This window comes from Bicyclus anynana, chromosome 23 (genome assembly GCF_947172395.1).
Source record: "Bicyclus anynana chromosome 23, ilBicAnyn1.1, whole genome shotgun sequence".
Classification (NCBI taxonomy): Eukaryota; Metazoa; Arthropoda; class Insecta; order Lepidoptera; family Nymphalidae; genus Bicyclus; species Bicyclus anynana.
The window spans coordinates 5,549,205-5,563,829 of NC_069105.1; the positions used below are offsets into that span (position 1 = coordinate 5,549,205).

The following is a 14,625-nucleotide window of genomic DNA, read 5'->3' on the forward strand; positions in this document are numbered from 1 at the left end:
CATATTTAAGAGGGCGGATAATTATGTCTGAGTATATTTTCCTAAAAAAATATTAAAAAAATACCATTTGTACCTGGTCTGTAATTACAATTTTCTTTCTCCCAAAACTATCATGAGGTAAATTCCATTATTTCTTACCGAGCTTATGATAGGGGCTGACAAACTTTTATCTTTGACAGAGGTCTGGCCCTGACACTATATACAAGTATTAGCATGATACAGAAAAAAATCTCTACCTACAGTGACTATAGGCTGCGCTCAAAACTGGGCTGATGTATTGCATTGTATGTTTTACATATTAATATATGCATGAATGCTTCAATAAATAAATTTTAAAAACACAAATTACGTGCTGTAATAGGTACATCCGGATAGCGATGATAATGATGATGAATGTGCATAATAAATGATGATGCTAAAGTGCTACAAACAATCGTTAAGCACCGATTGGTGGCGCAGCTCAGAAGTGGGATAATCTCGCATTTCCGGCGGTAGTGACGTCACACCATTGTCACCATGCGCGTCCATGACCAGTACAATATCCAATGTGTAACATGACATAGCCCAGTGGATTTACAAGGCTTTCATTTACTACGAAACCCGTTATTATTTGGAATTTTGACATACAATTCTTAATATAAATGATTTAACCTGTTTAGTCAATAGCCCAGTGGATATGATCTCTGCCTCCAATTCCGGAAGCTGTGGGTTCGAATACGGTCCGGGGCATGCATCTCCAACTTTTTAGTTGTGTGCATATTAAAAAATTAAATATCACGTGTCTCAAACGGCGAAGGAAAAAGATCATGAGGAAACCTGCACGCCAGAGAATTTTCTTAATTCTCTGCGTGTGTGAAGTCTGCCAATCCGCATTGGGCCAGCGTGGTGGAATATTGGCCTAACCCCTCTCATTCTGAAAGGAGAGTCGAGCTCAGCAGTGAGCCGAATATGGGTTGGTAATGATGAAGTCAATATATTGTTTGGACGTTAATTTGATAACCTCTGGTCACGCAGAAACTTACTTAAATGAAAACTTTTGTGAAATAGATTGTTAATACCCGACTTGAAAACGAGAGGTATTTTAAGTTTTATGTGTCTGTGTGTTTATTTGTGTATCGCCCTGTGAACTCATAGCCTCTAAGCTTTTTGTTGTAAAAGTAGGAAGGATTAATACTTTTACAATAAAAAAGCAAGAAACTAGGAACGAAGTACGTAAAGCAATTAATATATTATTCCACTCCTAGAACGTAAAAACATTGCTATTACATAAATATACAATTAAAGTATAATAATTTAATTATGTAAAATTATATGCTTTAAGTAGCAATGATTATGTAAATTTCCAAACGGAAGGCGCGTATGGAAAACAAACTAAAGGAAATGCCGAACAAAATAATTTACTTCACACAATACCTTATTGTATTCCGAGTAGGGTTGTCTACTGTAGAATCTCATCTAATAATCGAGTATGATTTTGGGGTACTGCATAGAAATTAGAAGACGACGTTATCTTGCAATTAATTTTGATTTAATTTGATAATTGATTACGTAGCCGAATTTATTCAATGTTCTTAATTGTTAACATTTTTTTTAAATTGCGATTTCAGTCTCTGCTTTCAGTAGCCAAGATAGTTTCACCTGCATAATTCTCGAATACGGGGATAAAATAATACCTATCGCCTATGTTACTCAGTGATAATGTAGTTTTAAGATATATAATTATTTATGATAATGTAAAACACATCGCAGGGTGTTCGTTTATTGCTCCACTGTTTGAGTGGACTGTTAAACCATAATATAATTTAGAATTTAATAATGTGATAGGCATGTGAGATTAGAAAGAAAGAAAGAAAATAAACTTTATTGTACACCACAAAGACACATAAAATACAATAAATACAAAAAATTTACTAAAAATGCACAATAGGCGACCTAATCGCTAACAGGCTATCTCTTCCAGGAACCATAAAGAAGAAACTAATAATAAAAATTATAAAGATATAGGGTTAAGGTGTACAAAAATAATATATAAGCGGAAATAAAATAAAATGAATTACTTGAATATAAAGATCATGCGTTCTTTTTTCTTTTGTTTCTTTAAAACATTTGTATTGTATATATTTTGCGATGACCCTGCAAAAAATGCCCTTGCCTGCTTGTACATCAAAATAATGTAGTAATGAGGAAGTCAAAGCCAGCGTTTAGTGTAATGTGATACTTTACTTTTATACTAAATACACTTTGTTGTCTGCACCTCAGAACAATCATAATTGTTTATTACATGAGTGCTCATAAAAAGAAGTAACACATAATGAGTGTATTGTTTATTAGTGTTAACACAGAATACATACAGTATTTAAATAGTTTTCGTAGTAGTAGGATTATTTTTAACCATTGACTGGGACTACTCTGGTCTAAGATATTTATTTTCTCAAAAGAATTACATTAAATTTAACGTAATTCTTTTAATTATATTTAATTGTATATTATATGAGAAATACAATTAACTCACTAAGGTAATTATTCACGTGTGTACATACTAATTAGACTTAAATCCTACATACAAAAAATCTAAATAAATAATTGCTAAAAAAAAAAAACTGCGGACATATTTGCCACTAGGCAGCATTGCTTCGTTCTGATCGGAAGGGTAGCTGGTGAAATTACTGGGATTTGAGGCAAAGCACACTAGCTTCAAGTTAATGAGTGCAGAGCGAATTTAATAGTATTTCTAGCGTGCTTTGATGCGATCGACGTTAGTGTAGGTTTTAATTTAACATACACTAACTTTGCTCGCATTAAGACAGTGGCGGATTAACAAACATGCCCCCAATAGGCTATTAAATTTGTCCTTTGAAATTCGACACTATTGTTCGCGAAAATTCGTATTACATTTTGTCGATCGGTAACATTGCGACTTTTAATTTTTTTTAGTACGTATAGTAATAATCTAAAATGCTGCTAATCTCTAAAGACTAATTGTTAAATAACTTCACTACTCACATACTATTCGTTGTACTTATCATAAGACAGAAGCATCACGTATGGCTTCAAATATAAAATATTGTCACGTATAAATGACCTACGTACAATGCGGTTACTTAGAAAGACAAAAATATCTTCCGACATATCATATTATCGTCGGCGATAAAGTAGAAATAAGAGTGGTCAAGTAAGTAATATTGTAAATGCTGTAATTTGTTTATTTGTTATGTTTTAACGCCATAATAAATTATTCAACCGAGTGATTGTTTGTTCAATGCGTCGGAGGGTTAATTTTTTTATAAATTTTTATTGTGTTTTGTATTATATTTTATTAAAATTGTTAAAAATTTAAAAAAAGGACAAATAAATAGATGAGAGAAAACTAAAAATTAAATAGGTAATTATAATGATTGCAAAGACACATTTACACGGAAAAATATTTTTTTTAATCCCTCAAAAAATAGCAATTACATTAAAAAAGTTAAATTTTAAGTTTTTTCTTGGGATCTTCAAAGGCTATATTGTACGATAATGTATAATTTTAAATAAAAGACGGATTTCCTAAAAATATACTTCGAAATTAAATTTGCGACATACCTACCCTACACATTCGTATTTTTTGATTTTGTTGATTTGGAAGCATCGATCTCCTAATAAAAAGATTATTTTATTATAAGAGGTCAAAGTTTGGAAGTTTAATTTTTTAACAATAATTTTTAATTTTTTTTTTTAATTTAATAAAAATTTGATATTCATTTCAACTTGTTACCTCCAAGCGTTTCTGAGATGTATGGTTTTGACAGACGGACAATGAAGTAATCCTACAAGAGTTAGTTTTTACTTTTATAGTTAAAAAAACCTTAATAAGTGGCATCCCTAAATACAGACGAGATGGATTAGAACAAAACTGACTACGTATAATTTTGAAGTCGTTTAATAGAGTCACACCTGGTTACACAAGACATTGGTCTTAGCTAATCATAGCCCACGGTAGCGCGTTCGAGCCCCGGAAATGACAAGAAGAGAACCGCATAGATAGTGCTTTATGTCAGATTGAAGGTAGTTATTAACTGTGTATAGATGTATGTGAAGGACTGTTCTTACATAGTACGATATAATGCTTTAACAGATGTAGGTCTTGGGTTCGATTGCCAGCTAGAATTTAATGAGGATATAGAAGCCTCGTGAGCCTACGTAGCTTCGGATCATGAGGGTAATATTTCAACTCCTGGGTCGGGTTATGAAATAAACAGCTTTTTCACTACTCTTGCTCAAAACACTGTCATATTACCCTCCACAGCGGAGCTACACAAGCATTTCAGCCTCTAGGGGCTAAAGAAATTTTTTTTTTTTAATTTTTGTTTGTTACGAGTCAGATCATTGACTAGCCTACTCGTACTTTAAAACGAAAAATCAACATAGGGTACATGTACAAGGTCCAGATTGTTTGATAATGATATTGGAACGAAATGCAGGTTTCTTGTCTGTGGAACGCGTGATTTTTTTTATTTGATTTTTATGAGTTGCGAGCTGCGTCTGCAAAAATAATCTCAACATTGAATACACTGAATTATTTTATTTTTTCGCAATCGTAGTGAAAAGTATAGTGTAACCTATGTTTCTATTTAGCGGTCCTCACCTTACGGTTCGTGTCCTAAAAATACCTCGTGGATTATGGTTCTTTTTAGCCCCTTGTATTACAATTCAATTTCTATTCTTTCTTCCAAGAAATTCGCAGTAGAAGCTTGGAGTTGGGAAGCTGGCGATGATAAACATTGTAATACAGATATACGATATACCTCCCGATCATAATTATTATTATTAGTAATGTTATAGACGGATACGGAATCTAAGATTATAATTTATCATTATCACTTGTCATTGTCATCCTTAGCCCGCCGACCCTCACTTTAGCAGCGTGGTGGGTCCAAGATAAATCACCTTTCCTAAAAGGCCTGGCCTTCAAATAGACTGATAATGGTAATAAGTTTTTCTTACGTTACCCTACAATTTTGCCGCCAAGCAATTTAGCGTTCCGGTACGATGCCGAGAGTAATACAGTCAAGGGGGTTGTTAAACTTTACCCATATAGTGGGCAACCATCCTTAACTGTATGCTTACCATTGACTTACTATAGATATATCAGATTAGCGGACGCCCGCAGCTCAAATCTCATTAGTCTGGCCCTTTCGGAAAATCCGTTCTTAGCGGATATACAAATTTTAAATTCAACTAATAAAAAAATAATTATAATTTTGTAGGTCAGGTTGTCCTGCGACATAGGCCTCCCACGCTTTTTTCCACTCATCTCTGTCTCGAGCTAACCTTCTCCATCCTTTTGGTAAATCCTCCAACCTCCATCCCATTTTGATTTGACGTCCTTGACGTCTTTTTCCGTTTCGAGGACACTCCATTACGTCCTTTGTCCATTTTCCTGTAGTATCTGTCCAAATTACAGTTTTCTTATTTTCTGTAGTACATCGCTCACCTTTGTCCTTTTCCTTATTTTTGAAGCTATCCAACGGTCCCGTAGTTTTATATTCAACATGCTTCTTTCCATGCTGCGTTGGCAGACAAGGAGCTTTTGGTTATTTTTGCACGTAGCAGGCCAGGTTTGACATCCATAGGTCAGGTCATAGAAGGACGCATACGTTGTACAGTCTGCTTTTTAACCGACTTCAAAAAAGAGGAGGTTCTCAATTTGATCGGTATGTTTTTTTATATCGACATTTATTTTTGACAATTTCCTTAAGGGACCAGTACCTCTAGTTAACCGACTTCCAAAAAGGAGGAGGTTCTACGTTCGGCTGTATGTATGTGTTTTTTTTTATAATCTAGGATTGTAGTAATGTTTTAATAATAGTAATTGTATTGTAGGTATATTGTACCTACACGCGTGTGGGACTACGTGTTGCGTAGAACTAAGTCAAATATTTGCTCAGCTGTACACATAACTGTACACTATAACATGATTAATTACTTGTTTCTATTATTAACAATTATTACTAAGCATGTACGTTGCATCGTATGGTATTTACTTATATATTTTTTCGTTTGTTTAAACTTACGGGTATGTTATGATTGTCACTGGGACTTGCAAATCAACGTTGGTAGGTACTTTCCCAGGCACGAAGGTATACACCTACATACCAACTTTGGGCTATCCTGGATACTCTAAGCCAGGGTTTCTCAAACTTTCGGCTCCACGAACCATTGTTAAAATTTCCAAGTGACAGCGAACTTACCCCTTACTAAGTAATGGCGACCAAAGGAAAAATATTTTTGACTATTGAAGAAAATAAGGTAACAATAAAGACATTGTTCGGGGTAATTTTGGATAATTTTAATCTTAATTCTGACTCGGCCACCATTACGTAAATCTTGTCGCGAACCCCCTGCCGTCGAATGGCGAACCCCTAGGGGTTCGCGTACCCCACTTTGAGAAACCCTGCTCTAAGCTAAGCTATTTCAGCAATTGCATAAGGCATCCCGTCTAGATGGGCACCAAAAAGAGAAAAAGAGCGAGTAAGTACATCAAAGTTAAAGCATTGCGAAGTTTGCACTTTTGAAATTGATGTTGAATGTTGGTAATTATGTATCACCATATTCAACTTATTAACATTGCTTAAGGCTTATAGCCGGTGGAGGTACTCAAAAACAAGCAAGGCATCCTCTTATATTCGCCTGCCACGACCGAGTAAATCAAAAATTTCTCGAATCAGCAATTATAGAAGCACAGTATAATACTTCCCCTATGCATGATAGCCCAGTGGATATTACCTCTGCATCCGATTCCGGAGGTTGTAGGTTCGAATCCAGTCCAGGGCATGCACCTCCAACTTTTCAGCTGTGTGCACTTTAAGAAATACAATATTACGTGTCTCAAACGGTGAAGCAAAACATCGTGAGGAAACCTGCATACCAGAGAATTTTCTTAATTCTCTGCGTGTGTGAGGTCTGCCAATCCGTATTTGGCCAGAATGGTGGACTACTGGCCTCTCGTTCTGAGAGGAGACTCGAGCTCAGCAGTGAGCCGAATATGGGTTGATAACGAATACTTTCCCGGATGAGATCTATCACGGTGACTTATGCCTAGTACGAACAATTTTTGTATTTACCGCCCAAAAATCGCTCGTACTCGACTGAAATACTAAAGTAGTCTGTACGGCCTCTTACAGCTAAAACCATCGATCGTAGATCGTTAGATGGGCCTCAAAGCGTCGCGGAATTGTCATTGGTTTCGCACATTGAGTACGTCATCACTCGTAACACATTTCTCTTTATTTATGCTGTGGCTTGTGTTTTTACACATCCAAAGTGAACACGAAGGCATAATTGAGGGATTAAAATAAGAAAAGGCAGTAAATATTTTTTAAGTACACATTTATTCACAGCATGCACTTGTTACGTACTAAGATAAGATGTGCGTGCACGTCTTTGGATAATGACATAAATTGTGCGTTATTTAATATGGAGGGGCCCATCTAGCGATTTATATTGATGGCTAAAACAATATTATAAAATAGTTTTGTTGTTCCCAGTGATGCCGTGTGTCGCGGCATCATGGCGGGCCGACAGCTTCGCCTGCTGCTGTGGAAGGACTACCTCATACGGAGGAGAAAACCGGTGAGTGCTGCATTCATCAACATCTTCATATCAGCCGACAGAGGCGTCCCAAAAACGTCCTTTACGATCCAGACGATGACATGACGACCGACAATGCTTCCCGGGCAACACAATCACAAGCTACACAGCGTCTTCGCCGGCGAAGACGAGGTCCCCGATATCTAACGTCACCCGGACGTGGGTTTTCTAACTCACGATCTCGGGGGCGTCTCTCACCTGATGGATGGTAAGTGATGATGTCATCTAAGATGGAAGTGGGCTAACTTGTTAGGAGGAGGATGAAAATCCACACTCCTTTCGGTTTCTACACAGCATCGTACCGGCACGCTAAATTGCTTGGCGGTACGTCTTTGCCGGTAGGGTGGTAACTAGCCACGGCCAAAGCCTCCCACCAGCAAGAGCTGAACCAATTCAGAAAATCTCAATCGGCCCAGCCGGGGAACCCAGGACCTACATCTTGTAAATCCACATACCACTGCGCCATAGAGGCCGTCAGGTTATACATAAGTAAATGTTGGACTGTTCTCAGATAACTCTGGCGGGCGTGCTATGGGCGGCGATGGTCATACTGAGTCTGTACATCGTGCGGACCAACGTCGATAACACAGATTATCCCACATGTAAGTACTTGTTTATCATGACATGATTCAAAATGTCGGCTCTTAAGTCGGCCATACACGGCTCGAGCAGTTAGCCAGCAATCAACATACATAAACCCAGAGCGTAGCTACCGCCGTATCAGCCTTATCAATGATACGGGGACCCCCATACACACAAAGGGCCCCTGCAGTCCAGGATGCCCCTGGACTGCAAGGTCACTCAAGTCACTCTTTCCGCCTATCCAAAGTAACCCATAAAGAATTACACAACAAGAGATGTGGACGGCTTGAACGCCACGAGCACACTGAAGCCGTCCGTTGCAACGCGGCGATAACATTATGTTTATTTTCAGGTCAATTTGCAGCTCGCGCTCTGCCCAGCGCTGGGGTGATGAACTTTCTTCAATCATTCGTGTGCAATGTGAATAATGAGTGCTCGGCCTTGGACGAGTTTGAAGAGATACCTTCGTATGAAAAGTCCAAGTAAGATTACATTTTAAAGTAAATAATAACATCTAAATCTCAAATAACCAAGCAAGTAGTAGGTATTGTATTGTTATCAACCCATATTCGGCTCACTGCCGGAATGGATTCGAAACCACACCCTCCGGAATCGGAAGCAGAGGTCAGATCCACTGGGTTATCACGGCTCAGTAGCAAGTAGGCACATTGTCTTTACTAAAAATCACACGAAAAGGCTTAACACACGTAGGCAATTATGAAAATTCTCAGGTAGGTATAGGTACTGACGGCCGCGTGGCGCAGTGGGTAGTGACCCTGCTTTCTGCATCCACGGCCGTGGGTTCGATTCCCACAACTGGAAAATATTTGTGTGATGAACATGGGTGTTTTCCAGTGTCTGTGTGTATTTATACATTATATAAGTATTTATATGTAGTATATAATTGTATATTAATATTATAATATCAACTATCTTAGCACCCATAACACAAGCTACTATGTATGCTTACTTTGGGGCTAGATAGTGATGTGTATTGTTTAAGTATATTTATTTATTATAAAAAAAAAAAAAAATAGGTACAGATTTCGTCACGAAGTTTTCCCTCATCGTTTGAGACGCGTAATATTTAATTTCGTAAAATGTACATAACTGAAAAGTTAGAGGTAACTGGATTCGAACTTACGCCCTCCGAATCGAAGGCAGAGGTTATAGAGGTCCACTGTCCAATAGTAGTAGATGTCTATGATGTTACTGATGGTGGTTATGTCATTTGTTGTATTCTCAAGGTTCACACAACTGCAGCGCCAAATATCAACGATCATCACCAACGAGACGGTGATCGACACGGCAGCCAACGTGCCCAACGCCCTCAAACTGTTGGCCACACTGTCGGACATCGCTGATCATCCTCTACTCTTGAACATCACTAGTGAGTGTTAACTTCAATCAATAAAAGCCTTACGATGCTATTACAGGGTCTTAGAGTACTCGTATTACTAAATAAACGGTACGGAATTTGCAAGTTAAGGAAATATTAGAAAAGAATAATATAAACCTTTTATATTATTTTATAATCTTGCAAATCCTGTTACGTTGATTAAGTAATGTCGAAAACTTTCTGTCATCCTCTTAAAGCATATTCAACTTTATCACATTAGCTAGTGATGATTTTGATTTGGTTGCTAACTTTGGGCATCTTATGAAGAGTCACTCAGCGAGCGAGCTATGCCTAAAGTGTCTCTGTGTTATCAAATCAGATTGAGAGAATCTGCAGATGAACCAAGGTCACCGACATAGCAGTACTAGTCGCGAAGCAGAAGTGGCAGTAGGCGAAACACACAGTTTAAAGTGCCGAGATGTAAGGGTCATAAGTTGCAGCTGTAATGGCAACCCCGCAACAGAAAACGTTGGACCGATGACATCAAACCCATATACCGAAAGCTTCCAGCAGTGGACGTCTATCGGGTGATGATAATGATGATGATGATCGATGACTTTCTTCATCAATAATGTCAGTATTATCTGTTTATTGACGAAGTCATCGTTTACCCAGTAAAGTTGCAAAAGAATTTTATAACTGTAACAGATTTTAATTTCAGAAAATGGCTTGCATGTTGGCGACATTTTTAGAAATACACAAAGGGCGAAACGGTATTTATCAAAAGAACTTGATCTGCATGATGATGTGGCCAATAGTGTTATCACAGCTGAAGTTGGATTTGAAGCCGTAAGTATTTTTAAAAAATACAACAATTTAGTGCCTCAAAAACTTATTGAAATTAAAAATGATTTATTTTTTTCAGATGTTGGAGGGAAATTTAGACAGATGTAATGTAAATTCTATCAGTAAAACTATTAAAGTTGAAAATGTCGAACACCTAAAGGCTTTTGTTGATAAATTGTGTGCACTACCGAAGAAAACAGTACTAACTCTAGTGATGGGTCTCATATATGAAGTGGATATAGGAAAATTTATTACAATGGTATGAAAATTTGCAATAAATATAACATGAGATTAATATAATTTATTATCGTAGACAATAATATTAAACATGATAAGACAGGATATAAAAAAAAAGAGTTTTACGGTATTACGAATTTCAATGAAAACAAAATGTTATGATTTGTGATTATAAAAACTCAATTTTAGTTTAAATTATTTTTATTAGTAATGAGCGACCAACTTACCTCGTTAATAAATAACAATGATAACGTAGTCTATATACAATAAGAGCTGTAATGAGATGCTTAAACAAATTGAGTTTCCCCAAGAGCTTAGTCAATGCTGTGATAATTTGTGTGATAATGTTAGCTTGGAACATAGAGCCATTATAGATAATTTATATAATAGTATTGTTAATTGTCTAATGAAGGCGGCTTCTTACAGTCACAAGCATAGCAATTGTCAGTTGAAGAGGAAAGGTAAGGGCGAGCGATGCGTCATCGGGTGGAATAAACACGTACGCGAAGCTCACTGGGATGCCAGACAAAAGTTTTTAAATTGGGTCTGGTATGGCAAGCCGAGGCAAGGTCATATTTATGAATTAATGATTGCGTCGAGAAAAACTTTTAAGCAGAAATTAAAATATTGTCAAAATCACCAAGACCAAATTAAAATGGACATTATAGCGACACGTCATAAAAATAAAGACTTTAAAGGCTTCTGGAGTCCTGAAGTCCTAAGGTAGGGATCCCAGTGAGTATCGCCGGTGTTACGGAGTCAAAGGAGATAGCAAATCTTTTTAAAGAATTCTTTCAAGCTCGTTCACCTGTAGAATCTATACAGAGTAGTAGTAGCGTAGGCGTTGTGTCGGGTATTCCATCCCGTATTTCTGCCAGTACTGTTAAAGAGATACTGAAAGGAATGAGGAAAGGAAAGTCACCCGGACACGATGGCTTAAGTATAGAACACTTATTACATGCAGGTCCACATCTTCCGAGGCTTCTGGCTTTACTATTTACCATATGTATCAGACACTCATATCTGCCGGCGGAGCTAATGAGGACGGTGGTCATACCCATAATTAAAAACAAAACAGGGGATATTACTGAGAAAGGGAACTACCGACCGATCTCATTGGCTACTGTTATAGCCAAGGTTTTTGACGGTCTGTTGGAGCGTCAGCTAAGCAAATATCTGCGAATTCACGATGCACAATTTGGTTTTAGACCGGGTGTCTCGACAGAAAGTGCGATGCTGACGCTCAAACATACCGTTAGATACTACACTGATAGGAGTACACCTGTATACGCTGCCTTTCTGGACCTCTCGAAAGCTTTTGACCTGGTTAGGTATGATATACTTTGGTCTAAGTTGATTGACTCGGGAGTACCACAGGAAGTGATCAATATTCTCAAGTATTGGTATGACCATCTGACTAACCAGGTCAAATGGAGGAGTACTCTTTCTGATGAGTTCAGGTTGGAGTGTGGAGTGAGACAGGGGGGATTATCGTCTCCAGCACTCTTCAACCTCTACATGAACCAACTAATTATAGAGCTCGGCAACGCTGGCGTCGGCTGCTCAATAGATGGGCAGTGTGTTAACAATATTAGTTATGCTGACGACATGGTGTTGTTGAGTCCATCAGTAAGGGCGCTCCGGAAGCTGCTGACAATTTGTGAGAGATATGCGCAGAAGCATGGCCTTCTGTATAATGTTAAGAAGAGCGAACTTCTGGTGTTTCGGGTGGGCTCGCGAAAATTAGAAAATGTACCACCAGTAACATTGGGAGGAATCGAGCTTCAGAGGGTGTCGGAGTTCAAATACCTCGGTCATATTGTCACTGAGGGTTTGTGCGACGACATGGACATGGAAAGGGAAAGGGAAAGGAGAGCGATTGCTGTCAGATGCAATATGTTGGCTCGCAGGTTCGCGCGGTCTACTGTAGACGTAAAAGTAACACTGTTTAAGGCGTTCTGTCAGACGCTATACACGTGCAGCCTGTGGGTCAACTATACGCAGAAGACATACAATGCACTCCGAGTGCAATACAACAATGCCTTCAGGGTGATGTTGGGGCTCCCACGGTACTGTAGTGCATCAGCAATGTTTGCGTACGGAAGGACTGACAGCTTCTCTACAGTCATACGGAAACGAACGGCAACGCTGATGAGCAGGTTGAGGGGGAGCACTAACACCTTCCTGAGGGTGATTAGCGAAAAGTATGACTGTCCCATACTGAGGCACTGGATACACACACATACCTGTGTGCCCGGTGTGTCAGTATGTAGGGGCAGATATCTTAAGTAAGTATTATACCTAAATATGTAGTGTTATTATTTCTCTTTTTTTTATTTTTTATTTTTTTGGTCTGTATTTATTTTACTAACATATAATTTAAGCTATTGTTTTTTTTTTTTTTTGTACACTAACAGCTATGGGTCAAGGCCTGAAATAAACATATTTTTTTTTTTTTTTTTTTGTATTGTTAATAACCACGCGATGTGAGATCATCGCTGAATGGAGTGACTTACCACAAATTAATAATCTATAGTAAAGCTTTCCATAGATAGGCGAAATGTATTACAAACTATCTGGTGACTTGGCACTGACCAGACTTGGTGACATGGTCGTAGCAGTATTAAGGATGATGTCAACTGACAGTTTTCTGCCGCCGGAGTTGACGTCCATGATCCTGAATAGAGAAGTGGACTTTAGTTACGTGAACATGACCACGTGAGTGTAGCCTTAATAATACCTCTTTATTATGAAAACAGTACCAATTTCTATGAACTTTAATGTTATTCATCGAAGCGCACCTTATATGGTATTTACTCCCATGCCAAGTTTCATTACATTAAGCGGTACTTGCATTAAATATAATTAGAATTTATTCAACGCAGAAATGCTTAATACCAATACTGAATGCTATTAACCATAATTTTTACTATCTTATTTTACTAAAGCTATAATTTTTATTTTTATATTTCAGTATAAAAGAAGTTGTTAATCTTTTTCAACCAACATTCGGAGACACAGAATCATTTAAAACTTTAAATGAGGTTGTTGATACAGCAGTTATAGGTGTAGAGTATTTACACAAATTTCTAACAAAACAAGACGTTAATAATGTAGAAGCTGTCACTGATTTAACAATATCGGTTGTCAGTGATAAGTTTGGAATAAGCAATGGATTTCATAAAGTGTCACAACTCTTTAACAAGGTTACAGATTCACTTTCAGAAATTGGTTCTAATATTACAACAATCAGTATTTTTAAAGGGTAAGTTTATATTTTATTAGCTTTATTATTGGTTTGCTTATTGGTTTAATATTCATTATAATTATTCTTAAAATATATTTTTTAAATTTCTTCTTGTCATTACTGAACGAGAACTATATATTATTATTCTTTACACAACTTTCCTTCTTTTGTCTAGTTTGTCTGGTGTTACAAATTTCATTATGAAGTTTTTGTCAAAGGATCAAAAACATGATGCGCTATTTTATTCTACTCTACTGGCAAAGCTTATCGAAGGCGCTCGTAAAGTCATCAACATCAACATGCATATAGAACATTTGGCCTACAAAGTCTCCCTGCGTCACCCCCGCGCTATTGAAATACTGCTGAATCTTCAACCTAATGTAATTACTAAAGGATTAGAAGGTTTAGCAGATGCAGAACGAATACAGGTACTCAACACAATAAATATGTGTTTTATTAGTTTAAGTTAAGTAGATATTTAATAACTGAACATTAACCCCTAAGAAACTAAATATTTTTTTTAGATAATTACTTCAAAACTAAGCGATACGAACAAAATGTTCTGTGACACGAGCCGTATAAAGAAGTTTTTTCTGATAACCGAAAAAGAAGCATCTAATTTAAAATCACAACTTTGTACTGAAGCCTGGAACAGTTACATCTATGATTTAGTATCTAGTTTCGGTGTCTACGACGTGAAGGATAATGTGAGTAAAACAATAGCTAGCAGCGGTAATAAAACTGC

The 14,625-nt window shown here is 37.3% G+C and overlaps 1 protein-coding gene across 2 annotated transcripts in view; it reads left to right on the forward strand.

Annotated features, from left to right (window-relative positions):
* LOC112055070 (uncharacterized) overlaps nt 1-14,625 on the forward strand; it is a 76,842-nt gene that overhangs the window by 27,990 nt on the left and 34,227 nt on the right. Inside the window, exons 2-11 of one of the 2 annotated variants that reach the window (XM_024095059.2) lie at nt 7,527-7,611; nt 8,141-8,231; nt 8,564-8,693; nt 9,459-9,601; nt 10,272-10,399; nt 10,476-10,655; nt 13,185-13,351; nt 13,608-13,898; nt 14,056-14,308; nt 14,405-14,587. In XM_024095059.2, coding sequence (XP_023950827.2) covers nt 7,549-7,611; nt 8,141-8,231; nt 8,564-8,693; nt 9,459-9,601; nt 10,272-10,399; nt 10,476-10,655; nt 13,185-13,351; nt 13,608-13,898; nt 14,056-14,308; nt 14,405-14,587 — 1,629 coding nt within the window. In that variant the 5' untranslated portion in view covers nt 7,527-7,548. Of the gene's footprint in view, nt 1-7,526; nt 7,612-8,140; nt 8,232-8,563; nt 8,694-9,458; nt 9,602-10,271; nt 10,400-10,475; nt 10,656-13,184; nt 13,352-13,607; nt 13,899-14,055; nt 14,309-14,404; nt 14,588-14,625 lie in introns of those variants that run through there. The other variant, XM_052888591.1, reaches the window with a different exon arrangement.